Source organism: Sphaeramia orbicularis, chromosome 21, assembly GCF_902148855.1.
Source record: "Sphaeramia orbicularis chromosome 21, fSphaOr1.1, whole genome shotgun sequence".
Taxonomy (NCBI): domain Eukaryota; kingdom Metazoa; phylum Chordata; class Actinopteri; order Kurtiformes; family Apogonidae; genus Sphaeramia; species Sphaeramia orbicularis.
This window is the reverse complement of record NC_043977.1, coordinates 23,567,632-23,589,189: the sequence shown is the minus strand read 5'-3', so window position 1 is coordinate 23,589,189 and position 21,558 is coordinate 23,567,632. Positions and strand designations below refer to the sequence as shown.

Below are 21,558 nucleotides of genomic sequence, written 5' to 3'. Positions count from 1 at the left end.
ACTAATATCACACAAACATGATTGGATTTTCCTGTTTACCTCTGTTTAGATTTAAGGTGCTTCTGCACTGCCTATGCTTTATGGTTGATTCTCTTTTGTCCTGTATGTTTTCTCGTGTTACCATCATGCCCTCCCTCAGATGTTTTTTGTTTTTTCCCAGTGTGGTACCTTTATTTTTCTTTCCGGTGAACAAACGCTCTATGCTGTACCCAGAAGTCACAGGAAGCAGCGGCTGCTGCATGGCTAATATAAAACCTCCGCTGACTTCTTCTCTCTCAGGGGTCTTTGTGTTTGGCTTCCTTTTTTAGTCTCATATTTCCACAAGAATGTACCTATGAAAAAAATGCTGATCTCTCTTAGTAGATAACCTCTTCACAAAGGTTTTATTGAAAATTAATGAGAGGCAGTGAAAAGCAATCCCTCATTTGCGCTGCAGCATGTAGCCATTCAGCACTAGTCAGCCTTTATAGTATGTCCTTAGATTACAATAGAGAGATTTTAGGGACATTATAGTTGTTAAGAAAGGAGAAAGAGGAAGGAGAGGAACTGAGAGATACAGCATTTAAGGCAGAGGAACAGAATGAACTAATATGTAGATGCATTGCTTCTGGCAGCACTGAATAAACATGAGCGTTTATGATCCAATAAGCAACTGCAGGTCTGTGCGAGGTATTTCTCTTAGGAAATGAAGGGAACATGGCGATGGAATCAGGTCTGACATCACAGCTCCTTCAGCGTTATAGAGACGACTCAGTGTTACCTTCAGCTTCTTCTACAGGAATGTGCAGTGTTTTCATCCATACCTGCATCTTAATCATCTGAAAACACATTCACTGACACTATGTCATTATTTTGCAGGTACTGTCTTACCACGCCACCTGCTCCAAGACTGAAGTTGACAAATTCAAGGTAACGGAATCTCGCTGTTGTCATCATTATGTGTGTTGTGGGAAACCCATTTGGAGTTGGGGAATTCAGCTTTTAAACCCTAAGCTTAACACAGATATTAAAGTCGCAACTAACGTCAGACATTGTTTGTTCTTCCGTCTTGGCTTAAAGTAGCTATTTATCTTAAAGACAACAAATGTCAGAAAATTTAAAAGATAAAGCTGATATATTTTATTTCTCTGTGCCGTTAACATCCAGAATTATTAAAAACACATCAAAAACCCCCACATGTGAACAGGGTGCCTGTGTACTGTGTCCAACCTGCTAGATGAAGCCAACACAGGAGTGAAGACAATATGTTATGCCATTCCAACAAATAAAGCTATAATAATACTACTAATAATACAGCAACAAAGCTACTTTTACATAGATGTGGAATTAACGCACAAAAGACCCAACCGTCCACTGATATAAACTGTTTAGTACCTATTGATCCATAAATCCTATCAATTTATGTAAATAATTGGTGTAAAATACAGTTTGTCATCTTTTCATGGTCATCATATATGACCCATTTGGACATTCAGACGCTCCATAGTGAACGTAGAAACACCGTGATCTTCTACAATATTAATTCACCAGTAAAACCCATGGAGTTTGATCAATGACAATGGATGGAGACACTTATTTTTACATTCAGCTATTGATATGTTTGCTGAAAAAGTCACTTTTTCATCAGTTTTCTCTGTTTTGATATGAAAACCTTTGAATTTACTCTAAGTTTTCATGAACATCTTAATTAAATGTAGGAAATGAAATATAGGAAAAACAGGATTTGCAACGAAAAATGCAAAATAAATAGAATTATATTATAATAAATGGTGATAAATAACTTAACCCATAAAGACCCAGGTGATACTTTTGTATCAGTTCCCAAATGAATTTTTTCTCTATATTTAACCTTTCTTAAGTGATTTATCACAATTTATTATAATATTATACTTTGTAGTTTGCATTTTCTTCAGTAAAAATCAAATATTTTCCTATATTTAATTCACTGATCATGTAGATGTTCATAAAAGCTCAGATTAAAGTTGAGGGTTATTATATCAAAAACAGAGAAAACTGAAGAAAAGTGCTTTTTTCAGCAAAATATAACATTAAACAAGCATCTCCATCCACTGTCATTGATTAAACTCCATGGGTTTTACTGGTTAATCAATACTGTAGAAGATGACAGTGTTTCCATGGTAACTACAGAGCCTCCGAATGTCCAAATGGGTCATATCTGATGACCATGAAAAGATGACAAACTGTATTTTACATGAGTTATTTACATGTATTGATAGGATTAGTGGATCAACAGGTATTAAACAGTTCACATCAGTACATGGTTTTGGTCACTGGTGGATGTTTGGGTCTTCATGGGTTAAGAAAGGTTAAATATAGAGAAAAATTCATTTGGGAACTGCCACAAAAGTAGCACTGGGTCTTTATGGGTTAAAGGGGCTCTCAAAAGGCACCACAGTCTTATCTTTTTTCTCCAATCACTGTTTATGCTCTCTGACATTGGTAAAACTGGTTGATAAGAAGAGAACCCAATGTTTTTTCCATGGCCACAATAGTTTGTAGCAGTGGTCGTATATCTCTTTTGGACTGAAAGCTGTTTTACTGCATTGTTTCTATACTTTTTGGCTAGTTTCACATACAGTATCTCAACACTTAGTCAGCCCTGTCTCAGTGCTGGAGATAAGTTTGGACCGTCCACTTTTGTTCTGGAATAAGGGTAAAAGTTCTTTGGGTTCTTTTAATTGGGCAGTGCTGAGCGCAGGACACAGGTACAGGGTCTTTGCAAAATAGTGTTGGAAGTGCTGTTGTCTTGGTGGCACATGTCTTCAGGAGTAAATGCATGTGTTTTTGTTTCATTTTAAAATGAGTTAATCCTTCGAAAACAAAATAACACGTAACATAACATCATGTGTGTTTTTGCCATTTTCGTTTTTGACCACTTGAGTCAGTCTCCTTCGACCACCACCTTAACATGTCCTCATTTACAGCAGAAATAAACACATTTACTGTCTAGGGCAATAACAGTTTTGGTCTCCATAGCTATATATTTATTATTTTAATAAAAGTAACTTTTTTACGTTTCATTAAAAGGGAAATGTGAAGCACAGATAGTCTAACCTCTCAGGGAGAGTTGTATACTAGAGCACACTCAAAGCTACTAAAACCACCAAGACCTGTGTCCAGTGGTGGAAACAACAGTCCTTCTAGCCTTCATCACTACCTTGACTTTCTTTGACTGAAAGTCATTTCTTAGTAGTTCTAAACTGATCTTGGTGTTTTCTAATTTTGGGGTCTAAAGCCCCTTGGCATTAGTTTTCCTCACAGCTGAGTAGCTAAAGACCAGCATTTGTTGGTCAAATAATTTAAATTTTTTTTTTTTTCTGACGGACAGCGCTACTGCAGGTTTGTCATAGGATTCTGTTATGAAGTTTACCAGTGCGTAATTGGACTAATGGATTCTGTTGGGTTCTGTAGATTGGATTGAGAGTCTGATTTCTATATGTAAAGTGTCATAAGGTAACTTTTGTTACGATTTGGTGCTATATAAATAATATTGGATTGATTGATTGATTGATTGATTGATTGATTGATTGATTGATTGATTGATTGATTATAGTAATTGGCACATAATTATTCATAGAAAAGTCTTTTTCTGAGATTATTGGATGCTATACAGATTCTTAATTTTGATCTTGACAACTGAGTTTCTTAAAAATAAGACTTCTACTGTTTTCCTAATCTTTTTTCAGTGTGAGTTGTGCTTTTATTTGTATAATACTTGTGTTTTATCAAATTAACCTTTTTTTAATGAAACTTAATGATGACCTATTTTAAAATACATATTCAGTGTTTTCCCTTGGTTTGCATGAGACTTATGTGCATGGGTGGGAAGGTTTTGCAGTTTTCCCACATAATTTTACACCATGCAATACAAATATATAATTTTACAATATTTTGGATTATTATTATGACCTGTATGTGTACAAAAATATAAAAAGGAGGTAATAAATAAACAAAATGGTAAAATCTCAAAAAGTCCACTTGACACCGACTTCAGCCCTTAGGTGTATTTTAGTAACCTGTCGTTGTAGAGGGTGAAGGATGATACTGTCAGTTCTGACCCCCTTATTCACCCAGATTCCAAGTAACGGAACCTAAACATCAAATTAAGTCATAGTGTATCTGTTATTGTCAAGGCAGCAGGATCTTTTTTACAGTAAAACAGACTTCCATTTCTGTGATCCATAAAACCCATATTACCAGAAGGTAGACGCCTGTATATTTAGTTCATAATGCACTGAGTTTGGGTGTTGGCCTCTTTGATAAACATCTCTATGTAATTAAATAACAATGGCTCATTTATTTTAATGGGACAGAAAAAATTTATGGCAGCAGACACAAATTATTGGTAGCCTCTCTTCTTGGCTTCATTTTTATTTCTTTTAAGGAACCGTCACAAGCGTAAATATGAGCCACAATAAACATTGTGCTCTTTGAAATGGATTAGTCCAATCAATAGGCAATCATTCTTAATGCATTATTTATAAAGATGAAAAAATGAAAATATCTACATTTTTAATTGGCATGACATTTCTGAAATATAGATATGACCTATTTTCCTGCACTTTCATGTGTTGGATTTTCCCCTGTGGCCATTACCGCAAAGAAGGAACCCCGCTTTCCAGTGTGCATGTGTGATCTTTCAGCCCCCTCATCCTGTGCTCTGCAGCGCTCTGCTTCCTGCTTTTCCCCCCGCCCTCCTTTCATAACTGCTCTACATATGGAGTCTTATGGAGCACACTTGACTGGGATTCCACGGGAGTGCAAACGGCAGCAGCAAACAAAGACCGCCTGACATTTTGCGACCTGGGGCTGTGAATTAAGAGACAGGAGAATACCTGCTGACCTGACAGGCAAACATTTGTGAGGGAGAAATCAGTCTCTAGTGGCTGATAGAGAGGAAGAGAAAACACACAATCTGCTTCTTTTGTACTTCAGCTGTAACCCAGACTTGTTAGATCTCTTAATCAGAAAAGAAACAGGTTAACTGGTCACAAATAAATGCTGACTAGAGGGTGAAAGGATGGTTTGTGCTCATTAAACCATGTTTAGCAGACATGTGTGATGCAATAAGAATATGGTCAATGCAGTTAGACTCATGTACGTGTTTTTTTTTTTTGCTCTACAATGATAAACAATGCTTACTACTGCATAGTGAGTCCATAAAGGAAAAAAAACCCCACAGTGAATATCTTTTGTAGAGCTACCTCATTAATCTTAACCCTGTCTGAATGAGTCCTTAGAGTCTTAATTACCATCTCTCCATATTTCCATGTATCATCTGGAAATAGCATTGCATCCACTGACCTCTCCATCCTCGCTTACTCACTTTCTTATATTTGTCTTTCCCTTCAATGGCTTCTCCCTCCACAATGGAACAGGCTGCTAACATCCCCCTGGTCTGCGAGCTGGGCATTGATAAACTCTCATTTGACGATTTCTCTCTGGACGTCGATGCCATGATAACAGCTGCTCTGCGAATGTTTATGGAGTTGGGAATGGTGCAGAAATTTAAGATTGACTATGAGGTGAGACCCCTGAGTCTGTTGAAACTGTGCATCTTAATCTTTCCCTTGAATACTTGACTTGAGTGTATAATGAATGCTGCTCCTTCAGTTTTCCAATCCCCATCCCTCCTTACGATGACTGCTGACCCGAGTACTCGTGTCTTTCTGTCGTCCCCTGCAGACACTGTGCAGATGGCTGCTGACAGTCCGAAAAAACTACAGAATGGTTCTCTACCACAACTGGAGACATGCTTTCAACGTCTGCCAGTGCATGTTTGCAATGCTAACGGTAAAGAAATCTGATCAGAAAAATGGACTTAAAGTCTGATAAGTTTAAGTAGTCATTCTGACAGTGTTTCACCATTTTATGTGATGTTTTTAGATTTATTTTACTGCCACGCTCATGTGTAATGGATTTTAATGCTGTAGATACTTGAGGTTGAGCTTGTTTGAACTACTTTTGTTTTTTTTAAACTTAATTTTTATTTGGTTTTGCATGTTACATACATAAACATATCTAATCAAACATCCCAATATGGCATATATGAAAAAATGTGGATATCTCCAGTAAATATTGATTACAATTAGTCACAAATGAAGCATGAATGATACTATAAAGAGACAAAAAACAAAAAAAAACTAAGAAAAAGAAAAAAAAAAACATACATGTAGGTGACCACTTCTGAATGCTTATTGCATTAAAAGGTTAACCATGGGAGTTCATCTCTTTGTAAACAGCTGTCCCTGAATGTTTTAACTACTTTATAAAGTGTTTAATAGTTTATTGCCCTGCATCATAGTCTGTAAGATCATCATGTGTTTGTTTGCTGTCCTGTGAAAACTACATATCTCCAAAAAGTCACCTTTTCAAGATTTCTGATTGTGTTTATTTAATTTAAGAAGGATGCACATTTTAAACTCACCCCATAACAGAAGACTTTTCCCTTCAGTTTTATCACAAACATTCAGAATCAAAACATGTACAGACACATGTGGTGGAAGATAAAAAAACTAAAAAATATTTAATAACGTCAGACATTTGATTTGCCTCTGAGGATGGAAATACTCTTTTAAATAGGTGATCAGAATGTGATGCATCTCTACTGATTTCTCCTTCATCCAGACTACTTTGATTACATTATGATTGTTTGTATTGCTAACTGTACAAACAGCCAGTATCAAACCAAAGATGTTTGTTTGCGTTGTGATCACAAGAGAATCGCTTCATGCAGTTCCAGCAGGCCTTTACTTCATCAGGTCCTTGGGGCAACACACCATCACACATACACACAAAAGCTCTTATATAAACACTAGAGTGGAGTTCATTTAATCAAGCACAGCATTAATGCGTGGTGTCCCATCTGAATTGATTATTGGCAGAGGGAAACAAAATAGTAGTGTGTAAGCTGTTCTGGGCCCCTCCACTCTCCTGCCATGTGTTTTAATAAGTGGACTGAGGATCGTGCTATCTTTGCTGCTATCCCCACAATGACCTATAGTGACTCACTCAGCACATGGCCCCGAGAACCCATTCATCCAAGCCATAAATCTCCCTGTGTGACTGCATTACTGCAGTCCCAGTGGCATTTTAGGAAGATACTGTTTTTTAGGATGATGCTGCTGTTCGAGTGTTTTCCATTTTTATTCAGTGTAGTCTTTGCAGCATTATGGCATAACAGAATAATGTGGTTTCCACGGTGTGTAGTTGTTTTCTCACTGCTTCTGCTTCTTCTGTGCCAATCAGACGGCAGGCTTCCAAGAGACTCTGACTGAGGTGGAAATCCTGGCACTTATTGTTGGCTGTGTGTGTCATGACTTAGACCACCGTGGCACCAACAATGCTTTTCAGGCAAAGTAAGTGTCCCTACTTTTTCTCTCTCTCTCTGCCTCTTTCTCTCTCACAGGCTGTGCCGTAAACACAGTGCCTCCTACACACTGTTTAGCGTATGTTTTCCCACCTGCAGCAGTCTGCTGTAGTCCAACCCAGATCAGCAAGAGTCAAGTGTCAAGTTTTATAAGGCTTATATAAGGGTCTGTTTAACGAAGAGACTGTAAACACTGCTGACTCGGAGGACATTTAGATCAGCAGGTGGAATCGGAAGTAAACTGCTCAAAGATAGCGCTCTCTGGCCTTTCCAACATCATTATAGTGAACCGACTCTAAAACCAAAATGGACATCTGGCTGAAGAAAGGCCTCATTGACAGATAAATTTAAAAATTTGGCCTGAACTCAAAATTAAAAAGTGAGAGCTTAAGGGAAAAATCCCTAGCCTTCCAGTTGAATAAGCTGTTTGTGTGAATCGAGCACAAAGTTTTTACATCTTAGTTGCAATGCTTTTATATGAGCCCAGTGCTTTTTTTTCAGTTTCTGTTTTTATAATTACGTCATTATTTGGCTGCATTGTACTGTTTCATTTTTGTAGAAATTTAGAGAAAGAAAATGAGTGCTAAAATGCTTTGAAATAAATGGATTATCCCATACAGGCCAGCATGACTCACACATAACAAACTAAACTCAGCTCTCATGTTTCCACATATTGAATGGTGATTATAATCAGTGTTGAACTGTTGAAATTCAGCTGCAGTTTAGGTTACGGGTCATGAGTTGGCATCACAGCAAAGTGAATCACTAGGGGAATTCAACAGCAGACTTTGTTTCTCAGAATGTGTTGAATGCTGAGTATGTCATCCCTCATCATGATTCTTGTGTGTATATGTGTGTGTTTTTGTTATGTACGTCTGCATCAGGACGGGCTCAGCTCTTGCTCTGCTTTATGGGACCTCTGCTACACTGGAGCACCACCACTTCAACCACGCCGTTATGATCCTGCAGAGTGAGGTGCACCATGTTCTCATATCTGCTGCAATGCACGTAGCATGATCGTTTTTCTAATGCATTCAACTACTATAATTTGTGAAACACTTTTTATTATACTATTCATGCAACTGGGGAAATATTAGTTCACTTACTCTTCATTGGCAACACTACTGTGGCTGAAAAAGAGTCTCATGTAGAGTAGATGAAAGTCATTTCTGGACAGCATGTTTGGTTATTCAAGCATTTTGTTGAAATAAATCAACCCCTTTAATGACAACCACTCTAGTGTGGCCATTAGAGCAAAGCTTTGGGCAGATATTATTCTACTAACTTCAGTTATCCACTAAATTATCAGTCATTTAACTTTTCTTTCACCAAAATTAGTTAAAAATATTAAATTTTTTGGTATTTAGTCTGCAAATGAACAGTGATGGAGGATGCATTCTCCTTTACTTTAATAAAAGTACCACTACACACTTCAGAATCTTACTTGAGTAAAAGTAGCTACAGGGGTTGGACAAAATAATGGAAACACCTAACATTGTGGCATCATAGAAGGTGTTTCCATTATTTTGTCCAACCCCTGTACATCATCATATTATTGCCAGAGTGTAGTTAAATGTTCAAATATTACTATATTGAAGTTATAATACTGGTTTAGTCCCTACGTATATAATATTGACATCATTAGATTGTTAATTCTGAAGGATCAGTGTTGTTGCAACTTGTTGTAGTATCTGGAGATGGAGGTGGAAACTACTTTATATCCAGTTTAGATTACATTCCACAGATTACATGATAAATGCTGGAGAAAAGAGGAAACAACACAGTTCCAATTCACAAATCTGTTATTTGTGGATTTCTTTGATTTGTGGTGAGATATCACAGTATTTGAACATTGAAATCATGAACTTCAGAGGGAAAAATCCTTATTTGGTAGAATGGTTAGGCCTAACAGCTCATACACATCTGAAATATGAGTCAACTCCAGACTACTTTTTGTAAGACATCACAGGACAAAGACATTGGAAAAAAACTGTGGCTCCATTCACAATGCAGGCAAAAGTGTTCCAAATCGCATTGTTACAATCATGTATGACTCAGATCTGAATAGTCAAATGGAAATTCATCTCCGTTTTGCATCACTCTAGATTTAAATTCATCACAGTTATACACTGGAGGGAGTCGGTTATTTAGGAAAAGTTCAGCAGTAGCAGTAGTTTTGTAGTTTGGTAGTTCAGATGAGCTCAGCCAAAAACTTCATAGGTGGGAGACACTGAGAGGGTCAATTTGTGTACAGTATATACTGATAATACTTTAACATTTTAAGTAAAGTTTTAAGCACAATTTAACTTGTAGTGGAGTATTTTCAATGTACTTATTAGTACTTTTACTGAAAGAAATGATCTGAACATTTCTTGGACTACTGCTTTTGTCCGTGTATCTCAGTTCAGAACTGTGACCAATTCATTCTGTAATCTGATAGTGACAATATTTTAGTTAATAAAAAATAAAAATCAGATCTGAGCAGTAAATCAGAATTGAGTGGTAAGGCTGACAAGGTGAATGTATTCAATGTGTTATATTTTAACCCATGAGCACCCAGTGTGACTTCTGTATCAGTTCCCAAGTGAATTTTTCACTCTCTTTAACCTTTCCCAAGCGATGTATCACTATTTATTATAATATTAACCTATGAATTTTTCATTTTCTTCCAGTGAAAATCCTCTATTTTCCTTTGTTTAATTGACTAATCCTGTAAGTGTTCATGAAAGCTCAGAGAAAAGTCAAAAGTTATTATATCAAAACAGAAAAAACTGAAGAAAAAACAACTTTTTCAGTAAAATATACCATAAAGTGAACATAAACCCAGTGATTCCATTGATCCAACTCCATGGGTTTTACTGATGAATCAGTGTTGTAGAAGATGACGGTGTTTCCACGTTCACTATGGAGCCTCTGATGACCATGAAAAGATAATAAATTGCATTTTACACCAAATATTTACATGGATTGATAGGATTAGTGGATGAACAGTTTAGATCAGTAGATGGTTTTGGTTGGCGGTGGATGTCTGGGTCTTTATGGGTTAATCATTATCTAATCTTTATGAATTGACACAAACATGGTGAAACCACACAACGCCCACTAATAAAACAGCTTATGGTGTAAAATTAAGCATATGTATGAGCGAAAGCTAACTTAATGAAAAACTATAAATCTTTAATTTTATTGCTACATTTATGATTTATCTGGTAAAAATATCAGCAAATCATCTATTTTCCTATGTTTAATTGACTGATCATGTAAATGTTCATAAAATCTCAGAGTAAAGTCAAAAGTTATTATATCAAAACAGAAAAAAACTGAAGAAAAAGCAACTTTTTCAGTAAAATCTATCATTAACTGAACATAAATCCAGTGTTTCCATCCACTGTCATTGATCAAACTCCATGGGGTTTGTTGGAGAATCAATATTGTACAAGATGACGGTGTTTCCATGTTCACTACAGAGCCTCTGAACATCCATATGGGTCATATCTGATGACCATGAAAAGATGATTAATTGCATTTTACACCAATTATTTCCATGTATTGACAGAATTAGTAGATGAACAGTTTAGATCAGTAGATGGTTTTGGTTGATGGTGGATCTCTGGGTCTTGATGGGATAAAGCTTGTTATATTATCTGTTCTGTAACGAAAGCTGTTGAATAAATCCAGTAGAAATTAAAATATTCCCTGTAAAAAGTAGTGGAGTAGATAATAATAATAGTAATAATAATAATAATAATAATAATAATAATAATAATAATAATAATAATAATAATAATAATGGAAATACTCATGGAAATACTCGTGGAAAAAACAAGTACGTAATATTTTAATTAAGTCAAATACGTGAGTAAATGTACTTAGTTACTTTCCACCACTTTAATTATTGTCTTTCCCTGCTTTTCTTTGTCTGTCGTGATGGAGGAACACGCTAATGTGCTGTATTAAGATGGTGCACATAGTAAAGTGCAGTATACTAGTGTAAGCACAGATTGTCTGAGTACAGCCTGACAAAGCTGATCGCACAGCCGCAGACGCTTAGTCTTGTTTCTTTTTTTCTCGCTGTCTAAATTAATAAAGAATGCTAAAGCCTAGTTTCCCTTAAAAACATCAGTGCCCACTGCGCCTGAAGGCAACCATGTGCTGCTATATATGAGCAAGTAAACAAATAGCTCATGCCGCCCTCAAATCAATGTAATTACAGAGCTGATAGATTTGGTGGTAATTGGTTGAGAGAGACATTTTACCAGGTGACTGGGTTTGCATGAAGTTGTAATTAAAGACATTTTGAGGAAGCAGTTGAGAAGAGGCTTAGTAGGGTAGGTTCCACTGGCTTCATTATCACAGTGCTGACAACACAGTAAGCTGACAAATGTTTGCTTGGAATATCATAATGGCTTCTGTTGATAGTGGGGTTGAACTACCGCTGTCCTATTAGCATATAAATGAATAGTGTGGCTAATTCAAGGAGAAGAGGAAGCTCACGATTCAATCCGCCAGTCTGCGCAAACCGTTAATTAAAATGTAAACTTTTAAACATCACTCTCTCCCTTTGTATCTCTCAATTTCCCTTTTGTCATTCACACTTCCTCGTTCACTTTCCTCCCTCCTTTATGTCTCGTGGTTCAGTATTGAATGGGAACACATGAGCCGATGACGGGAATCAGACTTGCACAGGCGCTCCTTAGACCCCAAAAAGGAAACTGTGGTCAACCGGTTTCTTGTTTTGTCTTTCTTTTTTTTCTTTTCTTTTTTTTTTTTTTTTTTAAATCTGGGCCTATTCATTATCATCCTTTTCTGTTATCTCACCTCGACATCCTCTATTTTCTCCGCAGCCTCCCCTTAAACCATCCTCTAGAGAAGGGTTCCTAAGTGGTGAATGAATGCATAATACATGATTGGGAGAGGACTGTTTTAATGGTAGAGAGCCTCAAGTGAGAGATGTTGCTTACTTATTAAGAGCTTCATGGAAGTGGGAGTTGTGTGTGTTTGTGTGTGTGTGTGGGTGGGGTGTCTCAGTCCACCCCCTACACATTTTGTTTCATTATTGCACGCTCTTTACCATTATGTTTACACAGTGCAAATAAAGTGAAACCACAGCTGCTCCTCTGATCTCGTAAAGGCTCTTATCTTATTGAGCCAACTGCAGCGTTAAGGCTACTGTGGCTCTAACTTCATCTGAAGAAACACCTACTGCGGGTTCGTAGGAACTAAAGGGGGAAGATTTTGCAGGTGTTTGAGCCGGACCAAAAAAGGAATGATTTTTTTTTTTTTAACCCACAAGGACCCAGTGTGACTTTTGTATTAATTTTTCACTCTATTTAACCTTTCCTAAGTGATTTATCACCATTTATTATAATATTATCCTCTGAATTTTTCATTTTCTTCCCACGAAAATCATCTGTTTTCCTATGTTTAACTGACTGATCATGTAAATGTTCATAAAATCTCAGAGTAAAGTCAAAAGTTATTATATCAAAACAGAAAAAAACTGAAGAAAAAGCGACTTTTTCAGTAAAATATATCATAAAGTGAACATAAACCCAGTGGTTCCATTGATCCAACTCCATGGGTTTTACTGGTGAATCAATGTTGTAGAAGATGACGGTGTTTCCACGTTCACTATTGAGCCTCTGAACGTCCAAATGGGTCATATCTGATGACCATGAAAAGATCATAAATTGCATTTTACACCAAATATTTACATGGATTGATAGGATTAGTGGATGAACAGTTTAGATTAGTAGATGGTTTTGGTTGGCGGTGGATGTCTGGGTCTTTATGAGTTAATCATTATCTAATCTTTATGAATTGACACAAACATGGTGAAACCACACAACGTCCACTAATAAAACAGCTTACGGTGCAAAATTAAGCATATGTATGAGCGAAAGCTAACTTAATGAAAAACTATAAATCTTTAATTTTATTGCTACATTTATGATTTATCTAGTAAAAATATCAGCAAACTGGTGTATCAGTCAACAAATATCTGTGTATTGAGTATGATCGAGAGAGGTCTACGTATACCATTTAAAGCTGTACATTGAGACAATTAATAGATTATGCAAATTATATGTATTTTTTGAAGGCATAGACAGTAAATAGGTTTTAAATGTTAAATGTCTTTATATGTACAGTTTAGACATCCAACTAGCCTAAGATTCAGATTCAGAATCAATTATTTTCTGTCTGTGATATATGTCTGCTGCTCATACACATTGTCATTTTGATATTCAGAGCCACGTATTTACAGGTGGATCATTATTGTTTAGATGTTAAAAAAAAAAACAACCCTAAAAGAAACCAAATACATAAATATTCATACACAAACTAAGTTATTATATTCAAATTATAACATAAAGCTTTAAAATATTGTTATATGACAAGCAATTTTGAAATAAATGATGGTCATAATCAATGATATATTGTATTCATTTGCTGTGTATGTAACTGAAAACAAGGCCTATGTTTAGAAACTCTTTATCTTATGTCTGTATTTGTCTCCACAGGGTCACAATATCTTCTCCAACCTCTCATCCACAGAGTACAGCGACCTCATGCAGCTGCTGAAACAGTCCATTCTGGCCACAGACCTCACTCTTTACTTTGAGTATGTTCGAACATTACACATATTAGATATAAGACATTTTAAGAGCCTGGCTCATTTATACAAAAGTACACTGACTGCTACCAACTCAAGACACTGTTTACAACAGGTTTGGAGGCTTCTTTTAGGTGACACTGCCCCCTTGTGGATTTTATGTTATTTACACCTATAGATACAGATGTGTTTTTTTTTTTTTTTAATCTTCAGGAACAGAAATACCTTCTTTGAGCTGGTCAGCAATGGAGAGTACAACTGGAATGTGAAGGCGCACAGAGACATGTGCAGGTAGTGCAAAGTCCTTTACATTTCATCAATAATTTTGATTGATTTATTTTGGTTACACATGATCTTTTGTGATTTTCTCTCAGATCCATGATGATGACGGCCTGTGATCTTGGTGCCGTGACTAAACCTTGGGAAATTTCACAAAAGGTGAGATACGCAAGGTCAGTTTTTATCTATGTAAAGTAAGGGAAGGCTTTTCTAATCTTTTGTTTCTGTGCAGGTGGCTGAGTTGGTGACCAGTGAGTTCTTTGAGCAGGGAGACAGAGAGAGATCAGAGCTGAAACTAACACCCTCCGTGAGTACATCAGACCATCTCTGCTTTTGTGCCTTTTTGCAGTTTTTTTTTTTTTTTTCACCTCTGCTCTACGACCTCCGTGAGCTGATGATGCTGATGAAGATATATTTTCTCTGCAGTTGCAAACATACTGACTGTGTAAGAAACATGAGAGCTTGTGACTCTTGGGGAGAAAAGTGAATTGTCAGCTTGACCGCTCGACTGCATCAGTGCAAGTGCAAACTGTGGACCATCATTCTTAAAAAAAAAAACAAAAAAAAAAAAAACAACTCTAAATTTAAACCACACTAAATAAATACTCACTTCTCTAGCCAGCAGCAAGAATCATTCTGGTGTTTGGTGACTTACTGATGTAGCTGTCCAGAAATAATAACATTTGACTCACAATGCAATACAATCACAATGTCACAAAGCAAGTTAATCATGTATAATATATCATGATGTTTGTGTAAGTGAAGATGAAAAATAAACAAAAAAGTAAGAGTTTATTTGCTGCACTATGGTGTCAGTTTCACATAATTTGATAATGAGCTAAAACAATATGGAAAAATTTACATAGAATCTGAGCTTATTGTCTCATCAACACATACTGCAACTTCCCAGTCCAGCAGTAGCATGTTTTGTTGTTGTTATTATTGTTTTTAAATGTTGGATATGTAAGATTTAAGGAATTTATGGAGTTCTAATCATAAAAATGGAGTACAATATTCCTATTTAGAAACGCAGGTGTTTAGTCATCCCCATCAAGTATTTTTAAACAAGCGGTGCCAGGCACAACAAACCCTGCCCCTCACACATATTTTGCCCATTGTAAGTAAATGGGAGGATTTTAAAAATTCATAAAAAATTTAAACTTTGACCTACTGCTCCCAAAATGTAATGAAATCTATTCTGGGTCACTGGCAATCTATAAAGTCAATTTGGTATGAATTCAACCGATAGTTTTGCTGCTACAGACATGTGAAATTTTACCCATTATGAGTAAATAGAGGATTTTTAGTTTTTTTTTTTAATTCATAAAAAATGTAAACTTTGACCTACTTTTCCCAAACTGTAATGAGATCTATTCTGGGCCACTGGCAATCTATAGACCAAATTTGGTATGAATTCACCCAATAGTTTTGCTGCTAAAGTGTTAACAAACGAACAAACAAACCGAAGCAAAAACAATACTCCTTGCCTCCTCTTTGGGGGCTGGGTAATAATAAATGTGATGTGTGCAAATATGTAAAGTGACAAATATTTGCAAATAATCACCAAATTCATTGTGATAATTAGGTGTAGAGAGACACTGAAGACCAACAATGTATTGAATGCTCTCTGGATGTATTATATAGGAAACACTTATCAGAACAAGCTTGTGAGAACATAGATTACTCATTACAGGAGACTGTGTAATCTAGAGCTGAATGCCTGTCCCATTATACACAGTTCTATAGATGTACAGGGTGGGGAAGCAAAATTTACAATGAACATTTAGTTGTTTTTTCTCAGCAGGCACTACGTCAGTTGTTTTGAAACCAAACATATATTGATGTCATAATCATACCTAACACTATTATCCATACCTTTTCAGAAACTTTTGCCCATATGAGTAATCAGGAAAGCAAACGTCAAAGAGTGTGTGATTTGCTGAATGCACTCGTCACACCAAAGGAGATTTCAAAAATAGTTGGAGTGTCCATAAAGACTGTTTATAATGCAAAGAAGAGAATGACTATGAGCAAAACTATTACGAGAAAGTCTGGCAGATACTATTAAAGAAGAATTGGAGAAGTTGTCACCCGAATATTTGAGGAACACTTGCGCAAGTTTCAGGAAGCGTGTGAAGGCAGTTATTGAGAAAGAAGGCGGACACATAGAATAAAAACATTTTCTATTATGTCAATTTTCTTGTGGCAAATAAATTCTCATGACTTTCAATAAACTAATTGGTCATACACTGTATTTCAATCCCTGCCTCAAAATATTGTAAATTTTGCTTCCCCACGCTGTAGTGATCACACAGTCTTAAGCACAACAGAGCAACTGACAGATGGATGCACATTCCGAAAGGACACACAAGCAGGTAGTTTAGGCAAAATATGTCTCTGTAGATACGTTGTCTGCAGATCCAAATGGAGGTCAGAGGTCAAAGAGCAAGACCAAGTATGCAGACCATGACTCCCATCCAACAAAAACCACAATTTGTGTTTTAAACAGTAAGCAGTACAATGTAGTCCTGTGACACTGAAACCATTTACATGACCATAAAAACCCGATAACTGGGAGTGATCAGATAATTATATTAATCAGATCAGATGCGTTTACATGCACTTCAGAGATGTGATAATTAAAAAAAAAACTGGTTTTGATATTTTAGTCCATTTCAGAGTTTGCATGTATGTAGTGAGAGTAGAGTAAAAATTTCTATCAATGTCTTCTGCTCATTTTTGCCACTTCTGTTTTCTATGATATGATATAATATAAAAGTCCAAAATAAATCAGATTAACAGGTATACAGTCGTGGAAAAAATTATTAGACCATCAAAAGTCATCAAAAACAATGGTTATGCAATCAAGTACTAACTCCTGTGTGTATCATGTGACTAAAACAGACAGAAAAGAAAACATGGAATACCTAAAAGCACTGTTTTTGTCAGTACAGTGCCATACATATTGATGTAAGAACTGAAGTGATTTTGGTTACTATCAAGAAAACCGTGGAAAATGGATTGATATCAGCTCTTAAATTAAACTCTTATGAGCTATTTTTGTTGTTATCATTATATTTGTCCAAACAAATGTGCCTTTAGTTGTACCAGGCATTAAAATGAACAAGAAACTGAAGAAAACAAGAGGTGGTCTAATCATTTTTTTCTGTGACTGTACATGCATGAAGACATCAGTGAAATCCAAGTGTGTTCATCCAATTTCTCATAATCAGATAACGGCTGTTATCTGATAAATCATATCAGATTATGCTGTTTATATAATAACTTGAATAATCGGATAACCCCAGAAATTGGATAATGATCAGAATTTCAACGTACACATAAAGGGAGAGACTCTGGATGTGAAGATGAAGTCGATGATGATGATGATGCTTTAACTTGGAGTTGCACTTAAACTCTCCAAAACAGAGGAGTCAGTTTGATTGACGACTTTTCAAGCATGAACTGTATTTTTAAGTTCTTAAAGGGGGGAAAAAGGACAGCTTTCTGAGTGCAATTAATGGCTGTTGACTAATCGAGCTCAGCCATATTGCCTCCCCTCTGAAATAACTCATGCAGTAGCCTCAGGTCTGCCGCTTGTGTCAAACCTTTACCACTCTATGTGTGGGTGTTGGAAATTAAATATTAACTTCTAAGTCGTAGCCCAGTAACTATCTCTGAAGCACAGCCTCAGTGGAGCCTCTTAAGTTCAGCTGCAGAAGAATGAAGCAGAAGAGAAAATGTACCAGAAATAAACGTCCAAGGAGCTGAGGCAGACTTTCCATTTACCAAAGGCAGATTTAGATGCCAACGTAGTGTTCGTAAGATCCACTTGTAGCTTGAAAACACCCCCTATTTTTTCCTCCATTGTGAGCACAAACATAGATAAAAAAAAAAAAAAAGAAAAGAACTCAAGTGTCTCATTGTAACTTATGTGTTTCAGGCCATCTTTGATCGAAACAGGAAGGATGAGCTGCCTGGGCTTCAGCTGGAGTGGATTGATGGAATTTGTGCGCCACTGTATGAGGTAATGCTCGTTTCTCTTGAACTGTCAACGCTCTCTGGCCTTCATTTTGTTGCTCTTGTCACACATCTACCTCTGACATCAGTCTGTGTTGTCCTTCTCCCAGCTACCCCCCCACCCCCCCAACACACACACACACACACACACACACACAGTTTCCCCGCTGACGCCAGCAATGAAACTGTCACTAACAACTATTCAACTTTCTTTACAGCTGCAGATTCCACATTGAAAAAGAAATGCTTTTTTTTTTTTTTTTTTTATTGAAAGCTTTGAAATTACTTCAAGGTTGTATCCTGTTCTTATGAGAATAACGGAATGAGAGTGCATTTTCTGACTGCGAGAAAGCTCAGTGGAGAGTGTGAATAGAGCTGTGATGTGTTGGTCAGGTTAAATCCCTTCAGAAAGTCAGTGTACTTTGGGCTCCACTGCACAGTAATAAAATAAACAAGGACTGACTCTTGACTGCCTGCCTTTCGTGGCTTACAAAGAGAAATAGGCAGATTTCACTGTTCAAATTAGGGCTGGGTTTGAGATCAGAGCATATGTATGGGATATTTTCGGGGGTGGGGTGGAGGGATTAATGGAAATCTATACTGTGCCTGCACTAGCGTGGTAATGTGTATTTGTGAATGACGTCAAAGAAAGGCTCACCCGCCCCTCCCACCACCGGCAACAGCAGCTGTGTGGGAGAAAGACGACTTAGACAAGAGATCAGGGCTGTTAAGAGGTGAGGTTTGTTGGTGGTAAATTTATGAAATGACGAGGAGTTGTGAAAGGACACGGTGGTTCATTCATTTTTTACAATACAGGCAGATTCCCTCAGCTGTAGCCAGAGCTCTTTTCTTCTCCGCTCTTGTTTTAAACACATTACTTTGGGTCATCACAAGGAGAAAACAAACAATAGATCAGGATCACGTCTATTGAATTATTTCAGGATCCGTGTCAAAAGTTAGAGGAGACTAATCTTTGCTGGGCTATGGTTTCACCATTGTTCCAGTCTGTGTAGTGTAGATAAAAAGCATCAAAGCGGTGTTGTCTGCGTGGGGGGTTTGTCTCCGCACTGCCTCGTGTAACGGCTGATGTTTGGAGAATGCAGATATGGAGCTCACAATCACGCTGCTGCCAATTAAACTTGCAACGGGGAGAACAGAGGAATTTCAGAGGCGGCAGGGCTTTTGTCTGTGGGCGGAAGAGATCTCGTTCTTGATCTTGCTGATCTCCTTCTCCTGGTGGTGGCTCGCTACTTTGTGGAATATTAATCCCCCATTATATAACCTTCAATCTTGGAATCCCAGCATATGACAGTCTTTCTTCCTCCTCTGAGTGTACCTCTGTGGAATAGCGATGACAGTGTCCCACAGTGGATTTGAGCTGCAGAGAAGGAGGAAAGTGGTCGTGCTTTAGAAAAAGCCTCCTCTTTTAACCCACAGACGAGACAAGTCCAAAAAGATTAGGATGATCAGAGCGCTCATTTCTTGTGGTTTTTTTGACAAGCTCCATGTAGGCCGCACACAATATGATGATAGTTTCACATCTGTGACACATTATAATACATGACTTACATACTGTATGTAAGTGATCTTTTTTATTTTTGTGGCGGACACAAACCGCTGAATTCTTGTGGGTTTGTAGGACACCATGAGACAACCACAGTTCTTGTTCATTTCTTGCTTTTTATAAACAAATCACCCCTCCTCTCTGGTCATACAATGAGGAAGAGAGCATCAATAGTCGAGCAAGTAGAGCGAGAACCAACCACTGCAAAAAAGCTGTGAAGTAGAAAAGTGAAACATTTTCTGATGTCATCACAGTGGGTATGCTATAAAGAAAGTACATGTTTCTACCTGCTTCTCCTGTGACAGAGTGCATGTTTTGCCCAGTGTTTTGTCTCTCAGACAGAACTGCACTACACTAAGGGTAAAAAATAGGACCAATGGCCCTGTAGCTTACTGGCCAAATTAAAAGCTTTGGGAAATGTATCCATCCATGTATGCCATTTATTATCACCCAGTTATGTGTATGTATTATATTACAGAAATAGCCCATCCTTTGGTCATATTCCAATCAGATCTGTAAAAAATTCAAATTCCAACTTGATATCATTGATACTTACTGATTTATTGGATCAATCCACTTCTTATCTTTTATAATGGGAAAATTTTTCAAAGTCGCACCAAATCCAGAATCAAATCCAGATCGAAATAATTTCAATACCTTGTGTTGCCATCATCATACAGAAGCTGTATACCAAGTTTGAAGTCAATCAGAACTGCAGTTTCAGAGAAGACGACGACTGAAAATTTTTCCCCATAAGAGCCCATGTTAAATTTTCTGTAAGTTCCAGATCCAGAAGAAGATCCTGATCAGCATGTGATCATTATGTTTTGGTCATTTCCCCATCAGGGCTGGACTGTAGAAATTTACACTGGATATCATTTATATCAGGGGTGTCCAAACTTTTTTTCAAGAGGGCCGGATCTGATAATGTGGACATTGCCAGGGGCCAGTGGTCCCTTCAGACATTTTTTAAACAGTAAAAATTACATATAAATGCGCTGTTCTACAACAATTTTATTTTCATTGTCACAATATCATTTTTTTAAAATGGCAATGTAACCAAATCTAAGCCACTCAGGTGTGAACAAATTAAAAAAACAAAACAAAACAGTTCTGCCTTCCTTTCACATCTGGAGTCAGATAACATAGAGCAAACTGTATAGAGTATCTTAAACTTCCAAGTTGATAAAAATCTTAACCCCACATTCATTTTAAACATGACTTATATGAGTAATGATTACTCATATATTACTCAGTAATACAAAGTCTGTTACGTTTAAGATGAAAACATATGACTCTTACTCTTGTCTTTCACAAAATCATTCAGAAAGTAATATTCTGTGTCACATCTACAAGTACATAACACCAGCAGTGACAGGCAACTAACCTGGCAACTTGGTAGCCTGCCTTGGTGGCGAATTCATTGAACTCCCAGGTTCACATGAAGAGTCACTGTTGTGAGTTTAAAGCAGCTTGAATTTGCTTCACTTTTTCAGAGCGCTCACTCCCTGCTAGCTTGTCATATGCGTTAGCATGTTTTGTCTGCTCCTGTCTCTTACATTGAATTCCTTAAACAAGACAACAGTCTCTTGACAAATTAGGCAAACACAATCACCTCGATTTTCAGTGAAAAAAAAATTGTAATTCCCATCTCTCCTGGAAGCGGCGGCCCTCACTGTCAACTTTCGTTTT

The 21,558-nt window shown here is 37.0% G+C and overlaps 1 protein-coding gene across 1 annotated transcript in view; it reads left to right on the top strand.

Moving 5' to 3' along the window:
• Positions 1 to 21,558, top strand: part of pde11a (phosphodiesterase 11a) — a 43,869-nt gene that overhangs the window by 18,040 nt on the left and 4,271 nt on the right. Inside the window, 10 exon segments of the mRNA XM_030124693.1 lie at positions 859 to 909; positions 5,400 to 5,546; positions 5,707 to 5,814; positions 7,270 to 7,379; positions 8,275 to 8,365; positions 13,912 to 14,012; positions 14,217 to 14,294; positions 14,378 to 14,441; positions 14,515 to 14,589; positions 18,226 to 18,309. Of these exon segments, the coding sequence (XP_029980553.1) occupies positions 859 to 909; positions 5,400 to 5,546; positions 5,707 to 5,814; positions 7,270 to 7,379; positions 8,275 to 8,365; positions 13,912 to 14,012; positions 14,217 to 14,294; positions 14,378 to 14,441; positions 14,515 to 14,589; positions 18,226 to 18,309 (909 nt within the window).